The 14,642-nt window shown below is 44.8% G+C and overlaps 1 protein-coding gene across 1 annotated transcript in view; it reads left to right on the top strand.

Moving 5' to 3' along the window:
• ARHGAP32 (Rho GTPase activating protein 32) overlaps nt 1–14,642 on the top strand; it is a 229,760-nt gene that overhangs the window by 99,515 nt on the left and 115,603 nt on the right. Inside the window, exons 3-5 of the mRNA XM_041414024.1 lie at nt 6,945–7,036; nt 8,117–8,158; nt 8,541–8,625. Of these exons, the coding sequence (XP_041269958.1) occupies nt 6,945–7,036; nt 8,117–8,158; nt 8,541–8,625 (219 nt within the window). The remainder of the gene's footprint in view (nt 1–6,944; nt 7,037–8,116; nt 8,159–8,540; nt 8,626–14,642) is intronic.

Genomic DNA, 14,642 nt, shown 5'->3' with positions numbered 1-14,642 from the left:
TGATGCTAAGTCTCTGGAATGAGAGTTTTCTCTGTATTTGCCAGCTCATGGAAATGCTTTAAAGTGTTGGGGTTTTTTTGTTTTGCTTTTTCTTATTCGCCCCACCCCCCACGCCCTTTTAATGGAGATGCTGGAAGTAGAAAAAACACGTTCTGTGTGGTCCTTTAAAGAAAAAAGAAGAATCCTCTTTTATACATGCCATGAACTAAGTACTGGTTGGAGCAGTTTGGAATTGAGAACCTGAAAAATAGACTAAACTCAAAAAATGATGCATATTCAAATGTCTTTATTGAATGCAGATTTTTTAGACATGGGATTAAGAATGTGCATTGCCAGTGTTAAAAGTTTCCTTACTGTAAGCACTTGTCATTTTTTCATTCCTTTTCTCTCTCCCATTATCTCAGTTGCCATGAGATTTTAAAGGCATCTCTGGCTGGTGAGTGTTTCTGCACATTCCACAATCCCCAAACTGAGAGCTAGATTAAAAGGTCAGTACTGCCTCTAATTACTTAGGCCATCCTGGCCTTGACCTCTGCACCTAAAGCCCCCCTCCAGCCCGAAAGGATATGTGCACTAAGGAGAGAGCTAAGTGATGATTTCAATTTAAAAAAAATAAAAAATTTAAAAGGTTCCAGTGTTTCTCACTCTGGAAAATGTCCTTGAGCTGGGTGTTATTGAATGTGCCCGTGCTGCGCTCTGCTGATGAGAACATGAACAGCACAGGATTAATCCTTAAAATCACAGAATGACAGGATGGTTTGTGTTGGAAGGGATCTTGAAGCCCATCAAGTTCCATCCCTTGCCATGGACAGGGATACCTTCCACTATCCCAGGTTGCTCCAAGCTCTGGAGTGCTTCCAGGGACATGGGGACGACAACCTCCCATGACAATTAAGAAATGCTGAATTGGAGGGGGATATTTAAGGTTATTTTTACCTCTTCAGTAAAGCTGCTGTAGTATGACAAGCACATATTTTTGTTTAAGATGTCGTTGTCAGACCTGGGTACCTAAACTGCCTGTTTCTTCTTTATTTTAAATGTGTACAAATATCTGAAGCAGCTCTGAAAAATGTAGCTGCAATGTGCTAACGTGACAGAGCCATGCTGTATGAAAATGCTTAAGAAATTAATTAATTCAGTTCCACTAAATGAATCCATGGGAAGTGGTAACATGAAGAACTTGGCAAATATTTGCATTTTCATGATATTGCCCCTGTACCTCTGACATTTTGGGGTGAATGTTGTCTCTTCATAGATTCCCATATATTTGTGCCATTCAAAACAGTGACCCAGTTATAGCCTTGCTGTGCTCAGTACATCTTAATCCTTTTAGGGATAAATGCTGTGGAATTGGGACCTTTCCTTCAGAATTATTTGGAGCAGCTTGGACATGGTGACTCTCAGTTTAGTGAAGCATTTTCCCTTTCCTTCTTTGATTTATTTATTATGGAGAGCCAGGGTAGTTGTCACAACATCTGAAGGAGGAGCAGAAAGGACTTTGTCTCCCTGGAGTGTGTTAAAGGCTGCATGGTCAAACCTGGGATGACCAAAATTCTTCCTTCGTTGTGCTCCACGTGAGTTCCTGGGCAGTAATTCCTGAGAGCAGGTGCTGAGGGAGCCATCACCTTCCACCTCACAGGGAGCAAGGAGTTTTATGGGACACTTTCGTTTTAGTGCTGCAGAGCAAACATCCTGATGGAGTAGATGCTGATCCAGCTCTGTGTAGTGAGCTGGTACCCAAAATTTGGGGTAGCTATTGATGTACTTGTACACGAGCACCCACTTCAGCCCTCTTCATTCCTCCTTGTGCCAAGTGATTACTGCTCCCTACAGAGTAATGACTTCTCCTGTAACAACATTTCTGTTCCCTGCTGTTCTCCAGCAAAGAAGTATAACTGAAGCAAAGCTTTAGGGTTTTTGAGAGCTCTAAAGGGGGTTTAGTTTTTTTTCTCTCTCTTTGTAATTTTTCCTTCCAAGAAGATCGAGGGGAAATGAAGATGATGTAAAGGAAAGACTGTCATGGAAACCAAACAGCATTTGGAATCAGCTCTGCTGTTTTTAGAAACAAGGCCATGTGCTGACAGAATCCAGAGCAATCTGGTCCCTCCAAACTGGTTTTGTTGAGAGACTGACAGTGGAAAATTAATATATATGTTACTGCCTCTCTAATAGTTATTCTTGCTTTGTGATAGCCTTGGATTAAATTCCTGCCTTCAGAAATCTCACCTGGATTCAGTCACCTGCCAAGGTGTATCTGTGGTGCCTCCCCAGGGGTCTTCCTGTAGTCCTGTGGGAAACCAACTGTGGGATTACTTGTGGGATTCCAGGGTTTCTTGTGCATCCCAGAGTAAGTCAAAAGCAGCAGGAGGAGGGCTGTGGGTTCTTCACTGGTTCACTGTTCTTCCTGTCGAGGATACCAAGGTGGAAACTTCATGACATTGTGTTCACTGGACTGTTGTGATGAGTTTTACACATATTTCAGGTTGTGGTACATCTCTGCATGTGAGAGAGACAGATTGACATGTTTTCTGATAAATGCAAGGGGACATTTTAGGAGAAAATCCTTTCATATTATTCTGTGGAATCGTTAGATATAAATTATTTATGACTAAGATTTTGTGTGCTAGAGAGCACAAAGCTGAAGTTTTCTAAATCATGTCTATAAATAAAAAGGCTAGAAATTTCAAATGCTTAAAGCTAAACAGTCTGATTTGTGAGAGCTCTCAGATTCCACTCTCGGATTCCCAGGGAGATTAGGAGCAGCACTTGAATATGTCCAGGGAAGGGAACAGAGCTGGGGAAGGGGCTGAAGCCCCAGGAGGGGCTGAGGGAGCTGGGAGGGGGCTCAGCCTGGAGAAAAGGAGGCTCAGGGGGGACCCTGTGGCTCTGCACAGCTCCTGACAGGAGGGGACAGCTGGGGGGGGTCGGGCTGTGCTCCAGGGAACAGGGACAGGAGAAGAGGGAACAGCCTCAAGTTGCTCTAGGGGAGGATTAGATTGGATATCAGGGAAAATTTCTTCCTGGGAAGGGCTGTCCAGCTGCCCAGGGCAGGGCTGGAGTCACTGTCCCTGGAAGTGTTCAGAAAACGTGCGGGTGTGGAGCCTCAGGACACGGTTTAGTGCTGAGCACAGGGGTGGCAGCGAGTGATGGTCTTGATGTTAAAGGCCTTTCCCACCCTTAGCAATCCTGTGATGCTGTGATCCATGGGAGGGTTGGACAGGCAGGCAGGCGTTCTTCCTCCTCCCTAGAGGAAGGGTTTAGTGAGATCTCCCTGCCTGGCAGTCCCTGCAGGTATCTGTGACAAAGTACTGACTCTCTGCAATATTGTCTCAACTACTACTGATACAAGTCAAGCTTTTGGAAGAATTTCTTGGTTTAGGGCAAGCTGCTGAAGTGGTGTCGCTCCAAAGCCTTCCCTGCAAAGGTAAGCGACTGAGATTCCTGATAAATCAATTCTCTGAGTTCTGCCTTGAGCTCTAATTTGTTTACCAAGTTTTGGACTGGAGCAGATTGATACAGCAGTGACGTTCAGCTGTGAAAATGGGACTAAACAATTTGCATAAACAGATTTGCTCTGCAATTACCAGGTTTCCACAGCACAGCGATGCATGGAAAATAGGGAAGTGAGAAGGCACTGATGATGCCAGGTAGCTAATTTTCAGATGTAAATAATCCAACTGTTTCAAAATGATTTTTAAAATTAAATTACTGTGACACCAAGCACAAAAGATGACAAATTTCATTTGGAGGGTTTTGTTTGTGTTTTGAGGGGAGAGTGACCTGCATGCTACATGCCAAGTTTTGCATCAAAACAGGTGCAAAATAGTGTATAAAATCTACCTTATGTAGCTGTGTATCTTTGGTTTGAATGAAAAGGAGTTGTGGTTATTTAGGAGTAATGCGGTTTCTAAAATTGCAGTAAGTTTCTCTTTTGGTTTCTGTCTCTTCACCAAGGTTTTTTCTCTTATTGGTACCTCTTAATAAAGATCTGAGCTTGCACAAGTTCTCTGCCCTTACCTTTCTGTGCTTTTGTCTCCACTGTGAACATTGGAGAGATTGTTGTTCTGCAGCAGTCCATGGAGCTCAGATCTAATTGGAAAAGCTCCTGGAGTTAATTACTGCCTTGCATCTCATTGTGGTCCAGTTAACTGGTTGCAGAAAATGGGAGACACAGAAATCCAGCTCAATTTGGACTTAACTCCACTGGGAAGGAGAGGATAATACAACTTTTCCAAGAGAGGTGCTGGCATTGTGGGCTCCTGGAGGTGTGAGTTTTGCCTACGCCACTTTGAGTCAGATCCAGGGAGGTCTCTGCCCACTGCTGCAAACTGGCTTGAAGCCCACATTTTCTGTCAGATTGTTTATCCATTTTTATATCCCACCAGCTCCTGCTGCTGATGGAGAAGAAAAATTACTTTTTCTTCCTACAGAAATTCTGTTCCCTAGGAAGTTAAGTAAGCGCATCTAGCTTGGCCTAAAAGCAGCTTATTGGAATGGCACAGTTATTCTTGTAATTAGTTGTTTTCTTATGTAAAAGACCTGTAAGGCTTATTAAATTGGTGATCCTCTTAATGCTAAAATTGACAATGAGACGCTGAAGTGTCCTATTACACCCTGAAGTGATTCTGTGCTCAGTAAGTCAGTCAGCCCAGGGTAGGTTTATTTAAGTGTATAAATACTGTTCCCGTTTTGCTCTGGTGAGTGGCTGTGCCTGTGCAGAGCTGTGGGACAGTGGGGTCAGAGCACTGGCTGTGGTCTGGGCTGTGGAAGGTGCAGCTGGCAGAGAGAGAGAGACCTGGGTTCAGATTTCTTCTGTGGTGCTCAGAGGGTAGAGCTCACTCAGAGTAGATCTTCCAAGGGCAGTGCTGGAAGCACCAGGAGCTGGATGGGTGCAGCTGCTGCTGGGTTACTGCCGCTGTTGGGGTTCATCTCCTCAGAGCCCAGGCTCAACCTGGAGCCCTGTGTCCAGGGGAGTGGGTGCTCCTGCAGCCTGCTTGGCTTTGTCCAAAGGAGGCATCAGGATGAGCAGAGGGATGGAGCAGCTCTGCTGTGAGGAGAGGCTGAGAGAACTGGGATTGTTCAGCCTGGAGAAGAGAAACTTCAGAGTGACCTCATTGTGGCCTTCCAGAGCTTCAAGGGCCTGAGAAGGAAGATGGAGAGAGACTGTGGGCAAGGATGTGGAGTGACAGGGCAGGGGGAATGGATTCAAACTGACAGAGAGTAATTAGATGGGATGTTAGGAAGAAATTCTTCCCTGTGAGGGTGGGCAGGCCCTGGCACAGGGTGCCCAGAGAAGCTGTGCTGCCCTTGGATCCCTGACAGTGTCCAAGGCCAGGCTGGATGGGGCTTGGAGCAACCTGGAATAGTGGAAGGTGTCCATTCCGAGGGGAGGGGTGGGACTGGATGATCTGTAAGGTTCCTTCCACCCTGAACCCCAGGACTCTCCTCCTGTTGTCTAAAGCAGGGGAATGGACCCCAAGTACCAGAGTGTCCCTGGAGACTGTAGCAGGAGCCTCACATGGATAACGTGGTTGTAGCTTCACCCCTGTGCCTGTCTTGGTTCAGTGGGATGAATTCCTCCCTCTCTCTGGCACTGGTCTGGTTGATGAAAACAAGCAGGAGAATGGCACTGACTGCCTCACCACAGCTCTCGGTGATGTGGTGAAGCTCAGGTACAGGTAACCTGTGTCAGGGTCAAATGGGAGCTTCAGGGAGGAGTGACAGGGATTGTCCTGTAGTTCCTCCAACACATGGGCTGCTAGCTTGAGTTGTGGTGGTCCAACTGTAAAGTTTTGGGGGTGGAGACCATATTTCCATATTTCTCCATATTTCACACTGCAGAATGCAGCTGTGTTCTGTTATCAGTTACAGCTTTGGGACAGATCCATCTCTGTTCCGGGATCTGCTGGACCAGCTTAGAACCATTGGGACTGATGTAATATCAGGGCAATCATGTGTTTGCTCCTGTCATTAGAGAAGGGATTTGATGGAATACTTTTCGGTTCCAGACCTGTAAGAGAAGTAACACTGAAGTGCCTTTCTTCCTCTTGGTTCAGCATTCCCTCTTTGGGACATTGTTCATGTTTTTAGTGCATTGTATAAAGCAGAAAAAGCTCACTCAGCTGCTGTGGCCCACATCACTGACAGGCAATCTCTGGCCAGCATCAATTGTTTTTCTCCTCCTTTTCTGTGAAGTCTGTGATGGTCTTGCTGTTTGATGACTGCTCTCCATAAAAGCCTCTCTGAACCCCCTCATTGCTCTGGGTCACAGTGGGAGAAACCCATGGAGTCGAGGGTGTCTCTTGTGATGGAGAATTCAACCCCAGCAGAGCTCATGGCTTAGGCAAAGGCAGCTGGAGGAAGGAGGGGATGGGAAAGTATGACAGAACAGAAAGGAGGGAGTTTGGAGTTCAGGCCTCACTGAAGTTAATGAATTTTAGTAATTAAAGAATTTTAATATCCTCAAGCACTTAAACCAATAGCTTCAAACATCTATTTTAGAAGTTCACCTCCCACATATAAGCAGCTCTGTCATTAACTTGTTTTCCATTGTGTGAGCAATCCAGCTTTTTGCACTGCCTCTGCCGGAGTGTAAACGCACAGATGTCTGGAAAATCAGGTACTTACTGAGGAGTCCAGTTACGGGGTTTGGGAATATCTGTTTCACTTCCACCTCTGAAAATCTCCACTTCAGAAAGCAGAAGTAGCAATGAATTAAATACTGGATTTAACCCCAAGGGTTAGCAAGGCTTGGGGCAGGAAGAGATTGTCACCTCCCTGGTCCCCATCCCAAGGGTCAGTTTTCCCTGATCAAAAGGCAGAATTCATCTTAAGCATGTCTGAGGTTTGTAGCCCCATGCAGAACAGAGGGGCTCCTGTCAGCAGGCAGAGCCCAGAGCTTGCAGCCGTGTTTAACTCCTTGCTTTTCTGTCTCTTCCCTGCAGGCCCGAGGTGCCGACATCCCGGACATCCCGGGGGAGCTGCCGCTCCGCTCCTGCGGCAGCACAGCCAGCATGAAAGTGAAGAATGTGAAAAAGTAAGAGCAGACTTGTGTGATTTTCCCGTCTTTCCTGGGCTTCCAGTTTTGCTGTGCTGAGTTTTGGCTGTTGTGCTGCAGTGCAGGGCATTCAGCAACAATTTGTGATGGTGTATCTTCAGCAGAGCAACCAAAGTCCATGTGGAACTAAGGCAATTTGAGCTAATGGAACCTAAAACTGGACATGAGAGGTTTTGCTGGCTCACTCTTATCTTTCTGACCATAGAAGCAAAGCTAGGTAGGGTTTGAACCTCACTGTTGCAGTGTTTTTAATTTTCTTTAGCAATTCTTCCTGAAAGTGATTAATTGATAAAAAACCCCACAATAGAACATTATAATAGAGCAATTATTTTAATAGAACAGAAATCTCAAAAGAAGCCCAGGCAGTGGGTAAATGAGATAATTTTCCCTGTCTCCTTATGCTCTGGAAAGCTAAACCAGGACAAGTGGGTGGCCTATATGTATTTTTGATCTGATATTTTTTTCTCGTTTCTTTTTGCATTCTGCCCTCTGTAACTTCATTTGAATGGATTTTACAGTTTTCCCTTTTAAGGGATATTTTTCCTTCCCTGATCTCCCAGTTTGTTTTTGTTTTTTTTTTTTTTCCTGTGGGCTCATGTTGTATTTCTGTCTCTGCCTATCTCCCAGAGACTGTAAACCAAGTCATTATGTGTGCAGCAACAGGGATCAGAAATAATCAATATTACTTCTGCTAAAAATGCTGACTTGAGGAGTAGAACTCCCTGAGATTGATGGATCTGAGCCTTCAGTTCACCCCTCTAGTGCTCTGCTGAGAGGGAAATGGCTCTTTGTTCCAGTGCTGAGCAGCCAGATGCTGCATCTCACTTCCCACTTGTATTCCCGTGGGAAGAGGGAGCTAGATAATGACAATCTCATTGGCTCACCACCAGGAATATCTATAGGACTCTGTAATAGCTTCAGCAGAAGCAGGAGCATGTTGCAGAGCCAGAGGAGCTCCTCGGCAGCCACCAGTGTGGCTGGAGACACTTGGGAATAATTATGCCTGACTTTTGATTTGTAAAAGGCAAAGGATAAATAGAGTTTGTTCTGCACCCTCAGATACATCCCCCCGGGACTGATGGGCTGTGATGCCTTTCACAGGTAAAGTTCTGCTTTCCTCGTGTCTCGTGTAAGGCTGTGGATGTGCATTTGTGAGGTGCAGCTGCTTGTCCCTGCGCGTGTCCATCCTGCAGGGTGTGGTGCTGCTGGAATGTCACCCAGCTCTGCAGGGATGCGCTGGGATGTGGTGCTGCTGGAATGTCACCCAGCTCTCTAGGGATGCAGTGGAAAAGCCACTTGGCATATCAGCTTTCCTTTCTCACTTGGCTCGCTTCCCCACTATTTTGGTGCATCACATCAACAAATCCCTGTGTTCCCTTGGCTTTAGGATGAGAAAGTTGTTGTTGTTTTGTATCCTTACCTGTTGTTTGTCTGTGTTGAGTAGTCTGCATCCATCTCATGGTGTGCTCTTGGTGTGCTCCAGGTTATCCTTTACAAAGGGGCACTTCCCGAAGATGGCCGAGTGTGCACATTTCCACTATGAAAACGTGGACTTTGGCAACATCCAGGTGAGTCTTGGATTTCTCTTACACATAAAACACCTTGTGCTTCCTGCTAGTTGACCTGGTGGGGAGGCATAGAGGGACCTCCACTGAGGCTTATTTAGTTTGTTGCTAAATGTTTAGTGGTAAGAAGTTAAAGCTGTAGAGACTTTGTTTGGCATTGCTTCTGTGTGCTGGGGCAGAATCTGCACTCAGTCATGTGGAGCTCTCCTTTGAGCTTGGAGATGGTTTTATTTCGACTAGATTTGGCTGATGTCGCTGTTTTAAAACTGTATCAAACATTCAGTCTTGAGTCATCTGTAATCACTGCGTGTATATTTTTGGTTTGAGTGTGTGTGTGATTAAAAAATTGTGTGAATGTATTTATGTAAATATAAATAAATCAAATTTACCCCTTCCCTTAGCTGTGCATTGTGCATTGCAGCAGCTGTGTCATCAAAATACCAGAAACTGCTTGTCAGCCTGAGCTGCATTTCTGGAAGTGTGCAGACTTTGCTCCTCTGTGATCCCTCCCTCAGGAATACAGGCAGAAGCATTTTCCAGGGAGGGCTGAGACCCAGGAGTTTCTCACAAACAGAACACATTTTGTTCTGCACTTAGAGGAGCAGGAATGCCTCCAGCATCTGCCAGCCTTGTAGCCAAAAGGAGGTTACAACCTTTCCTTTTGTAAAACATTTCCTGTAATACCGAGTGAATTATTTACAGCCTTCCATGCTGCCGTACTTGACACTTTTGCAAGCAGAATTATGCAGCTGGGTTTTTTTCTCTGTCTTAGTAAAATTCCAGCTGGGAAGGAGCTTGGGTCCTGTTCACGGCTGGGATGTGCTGTTGCTCACACTTGGTGGCTCTGGGAGGGTTGGTTCTGGGGTGTGGGCTCTGCAGACCCAGGCACACAAAGTATTGGGTGTGAAATAGAGGGCAAAGAGCTCAGTTCTCATGGAGGCCCTGGGAAACGGGCAAGCAGGAGCAGAACTCACTGCTGAAAACTGTTTATTTTCATTTTCTGTGTATAGGAACAGTGTGGCTGATCCATGTCCCTGCTTTCTGTCTCCTGGTAATTTGCTGATTTGACACAACTAATTTTTCAGTAATTCTGGAGAGAAGTTTTATGTTGGAGCAGGTCTGTGTCCACACAGGTGTGGTTTTTGCATCCTGTGGTCCTTGAGTTCTCCCTCCCCTCATCCAGTGGTGTTCAGCACAACTTGCAGCTGGAGAGGGAGCACAAGCTGTGCGTGGCACATTGTTTTGATGACCAATAATTAATTCTTTGTGGGTTGAAGCATTTCCTGGGATGTTTTCAGGATGGCAGGGCAGCCCTGTGGGGCTCATCTTTATGTTTGCAAGAGGCAGAAGTAAAACCAGGTGATACATCCTTTCCAAGTTTTCCTGAAGCACATCCTGCTGGGAAGCTCCCACAAGCAGGAGTGGTTTAGCACTGATTTTTGTGATGTCACTGCTGCTTCTGTAGCTTCCCTTACTCTCGGTTCAGTGGTCCCCTGGCAAACCAGACCAGAGGCTGTAACCAGAGGAGGTCTGCCTGAAAACAGAGATTGTGGAAGGAAATAAAAATTGTATTGGTTATTGAGCTGTTTTCTGTGTCTGTGCTGTGAAACCAGGAAGAAAACAGGGGCTGATGGCAGCATGAGAAGAACTGTCATAAAACTGAGACTCTGTGTGTGTTGAGGGGTCAGTTCTCTGTTTCCACATCTGCCTCTGAAAAACCCTGTGTGTTTAGCTATTTGTGTACCTAAAGCAAAATTTGTGCCTAAATAAGGTGACTCAGGCCCTCTGTGCCTGTAATTGCTTCCTTTTCCTAAGCAAGGTTTCTGATAAATCCCCACAGTGTCAGGACATTTTTATATGGTGAAAAATCTCTTGCAGAACAAGAGCTTTGCTGCTGAAATGCAAAAAGATCAAGCATTGCAGCACTTCCTTAGAATACCAGTATTAATGGTAAAATAAATGAAAGCTGTTAATACAACAGCAGTATATTAGTTGGGAGATTTAAAAATAGGTTCACACAGGCCTCATGCATTTTAATCAAGCTGAAGGCTCCTTTGTGCTCCCAAGGTAGGGCAGAGAATAGCAGTGGGCTGGAGTGATGGGAAGTGACAGCTTGGCACCTAATAGAGAATTACTGAGTTGCATCTGAGGGGTGGTGGGTGTAAACTGCTTTCAAAATCTATTCACTGTTAGAAATTTGCATAGTAGAAAATACAGCATTATCTGTCCGTGTCAGGAATTGTGTAATGCTGTCTATTAACAGCCTGGCCAAATTTCAGGTTGTTTTGTAACGTTTATGTCATTTATAATATGGTCTTATGGTGCAGGAGGTATTAATAGCCTGACATTTCACCTGATGAGGTAGTTTTAAATTAAATTGCTGAGAGGTATGAAAAGGGATTTGTTCTCTTCTACTCCTTGCACCGTGCCAGTGAGGCTAGGTGCATTTTGGGGGGCTTTTCCTTCAGAAACGTCCTTCCACACTGCTTCCAAAAGCAATATCTCACCCATACCTGTGGCTGGCCAGCCAGGCACGTGTGGCATCCCAGGAAATTGCTGGTTGCCAGGCAAAGGCAGTGATGTCAAAGCTGTACCGACAGGTTAAGCCTCACAGATTGCATCAGTGCCCAAAATTCACTGGTATTTTGATGAAATACCTTATGTTCATTGCTGTATTTATTTTAAGGGCTGCATCATTAATTTTTAACTTTTAATGAAAAGCCAGGTTCTGGCTCATAGATGTGTTTTAGTCTGACATGGGATAAATATTCAGAACTGTGGTTCAGCTTTTTCATGGTCCGTCTCCCAAGGAGATGCAATGTTTCTTCTTTAATTTACCTTTTTCCTAATTTAGCTTCTTCTCAATTTACATAAAACACAAGGTATCTCCCCTTTAACTTTTTTGATCTGGTTCTCATTCATTGGACACATTGATGGTAAGTCTACATAAAAATCTTTGTACAAATAGAAGGTCATTTCCAAGTGGTCAAATTGCATTTGTGCAGAAGAGTCTGTAATTACACCTGTGAAATGATAAAAATGCTCACTGTGCAACGTCAGCACTTTGCATCTAGCAAGTACAAGCTTTGTTTTATATCTGTTGGGTTACTATCAGATTTATGAATAAATAACTGAAAAGAACTCATCAAAACTCTGTGGGGCCTATTGAGGCAACTTCAAATTCCCTCAGTTTAAAAATGTGAGAGAGAAAAATGGATATGGAGTCCCATATCATATCCTTCTGCTTGCAATAAGAACTTATTGAGACAGAGTTAAATTTCTTTTATAATTTAAGAAGATAATAATTTAATTCAATAACTGCATGCTACAGAAAGTCTGCCAAGTCTGTAGGAGCATTTGGACAATGCTCCCAGGGATGCACAGGGTGGGATTGTTGGGGTGTCTGTGCAGGGCCAGGGGTTGGACTGGATGATCCCTGTGGTCTCTCCCAACCCAAGATATTCTGTGATTCTATGAAATATGGTTTTACTTTACTTAGTGCTAAATGCCATTAATACAAACAGGAGAAAGAGTGATTAGGAATTCCTTAAATATCTACTTCCTGCCAGGAATTAATACTCTCTTCTTCACTTGAAAGAATTAAGACATTATCTTCAGCTCAGTAGGTTTTGGTAATGGAATATGGAGAGCTGATCAGCTCATGCTTCCCAGATAATATTCTTTGCTCCCTCGAAAGCCATTTGCTCAAGGCAGTTGCTGTAATGCACATTCATATCACTTCAGCATCTTGCATTTGACACAGAATTATCCCTTCAAACAGCACGGTCTCTGTATTTGCCTTGCTGTATCTGACGTCTAAAAATAAATCCCTGTGGGAGCAGGACTGGCTTACAGATCCTCTCCTTATCAGTGCAGCCTTGGCAGGGCATGGCAGGAATTGTGTTATCAGTGGTAAAGGAAGTATTTGAGGCAGAATCACTTCCGCCTGCGCAGGGATCAGCTGCCAGGAATTCCTGTCAGGAATTGTGTCCTGTGGGAATGCCTCTGCACCACTGCAGCCCAGCTGATGGGCTGCCTCCAGCAGCAGCTGGGCTTTGCCACTGGAATTGGATGTTCCTGTCGTGCCTTGGGAGTTAGAAACATTGCAAAGAGCAGCTCAGTCCTTCTGTGCCTGTTGTCAGCAAAGCCTGCTGAGAAGATCCTTTTCGAGGTCATCTGCTTTTGGTTTGCCTTTTTTTCTTTTATATAATAATATTCCAGGGAAGGGGCAACACGGGGGGAATGTGCTTGTGAAGGAGTCTCTGTAAGTTTTTTCCTAACATAGATTGCAGAGGAAGCAAAACTGGTAAAGCCTGGCCAGATGCCCTTGGCTGGGGTTATCTGGGATAGTTTCAGGTGCCACAGCTAAAGGAGCCTTGTGGGTGAGCTGGGAGCAGCAGGGATGGGGGTGCTCCCTGCTGCGTGTCTGCCGGAGCTGGGACAGCCTAGCTTGGATTCTCCATCAGGGATTTGACCCCAAGCCTGCTCAGGGCCTGCACAGCAGGAGGGTTGGTTTGTCCCCAGCTCTCCTGTGGGTATGATGCTGTCAGTGCGTGGCAGTCAGGAGTAGCGCGAGTAGCTCCAGGCTGCAATATCATTTATCCCACTCATTTTGTGAAGTGTTTAAGAAGGAAAAAAGATTGATTTTTAAAGGCAAAACATAAAACAGCAGTTCCCTGTCCCAGTCCCTCTAAAAGATGCAAGTTGTCAGTAAGAAGCATAAAAATTGGCCTAAATTTTGTTATGTGTTGGGGCATTAAAAGACAATTTTGCTCTGTTCTGCTTTGTCTTTATGAATATTTGAGTGAGATGTAGACCCAGATTAAGTGTGAAGAGGGGCCCCTTTTCAGTTCTTCATCTTTGGGTGCTGTTAATCTCCTAGAATTACCTGGCTGGATTCTGGTATGTTCCCCTTGTTTAAACTGAGGCCTTCCCCTCCCATTCCTTGTCTTCTCTGTGTGATTTCTTTCCTACTGCCTTCCAAAGTGGTGCTGGGGATGTTGCAAGGGCTGTTTTAAGGACGTGGGTATATAAAAACAACTGTTCGGAGTGTAGGTGGAAACTGCCACTATTAACTTAATAATTCCAGCCACAACTCCCTGAAAATTGGCACAGCCTCCTGCCAAGAGCAACAAATTTCAAAAATTTGGAGTCTCTGGGCCAAGGTTTCTGCTGCCAGAGGAGTTATGAAAATATTCGAGTAAGTTCACCTCAGTTTTTGGATTCTGCTGTTTCCTGGTCTTGCTTCCAGCTTGCCACAGGCTCCTCAGAAAAATTGTTCCCTGGAATAAGATCACACCTGTGAAATTCCAGGTTCCCTGGTTTTTTCCCCTGGTGAAATGGGAAGAAATCCAGCATGGGTTCTGTCATGGAAGATAACTTCAGCTGTAGAGCTGTGGCTGATCCACAGGACAGGAAGGAGATCGAGGCTGGTGGTCCCGTGTGGATTTACTGCTGAGTCTTTCTGAAGGTGTTTTACACCCTTTTCTCCATTTGACTGACTGTTCTGAATCAGTAGTTTATCTTTTTTTACAAAGGAAGACGCAGTTGGGATGGCACTGCTCAGCTCATGGAATGGCCTTTCACAGGGACTCCATATTTCCCTGGATTTATTTATCTTGATCAGCTGTGTCTGATTCCATCTAAGTTCTTTATTTTAAAAAGATGCTCATGAAGCTGTACCCATGGAAGGGTGGGCTAGAGCCCACAAAGAAGTATTGCAAGCAAATGAGATTTTTACCTGTTGGTTCAGTACAACAGGTATTTTTGGGGCTTTTTTACCATCTCCTTTTTCTTTTGGATGTTTTTATGAGTTTATAGGGAACAATCCATATCTCCACAGGAGAACAGATCCATTTGGGACAGAAAACAGAGACCTCCTGCAGGAATCCAGTTTATTTTCCCTTCTCCAGCATTTACCACTGGAAATACAGCAAGCTTGTCTGTGGAATTGTAGGGTTTTTTGTTCATTGTGGCTATTTGATGGCATGAGTAAATCTTCAAGTGGCTGTAATAAGCCC

Source organism: Onychostruthus taczanowskii, unplaced genomic scaffold (assembly GCF_017590055.1).
Source record: "Onychostruthus taczanowskii isolate IOZ18803 unplaced genomic scaffold, ASM1759005v1 scaffold43, whole genome shotgun sequence".
NCBI classification, from domain to species: Eukaryota; Metazoa; Chordata; class Aves; order Passeriformes; family Passeridae; genus Onychostruthus; species Onychostruthus taczanowskii.
This window is presented reverse-complemented; position numbering and strand designations above follow the sequence as displayed.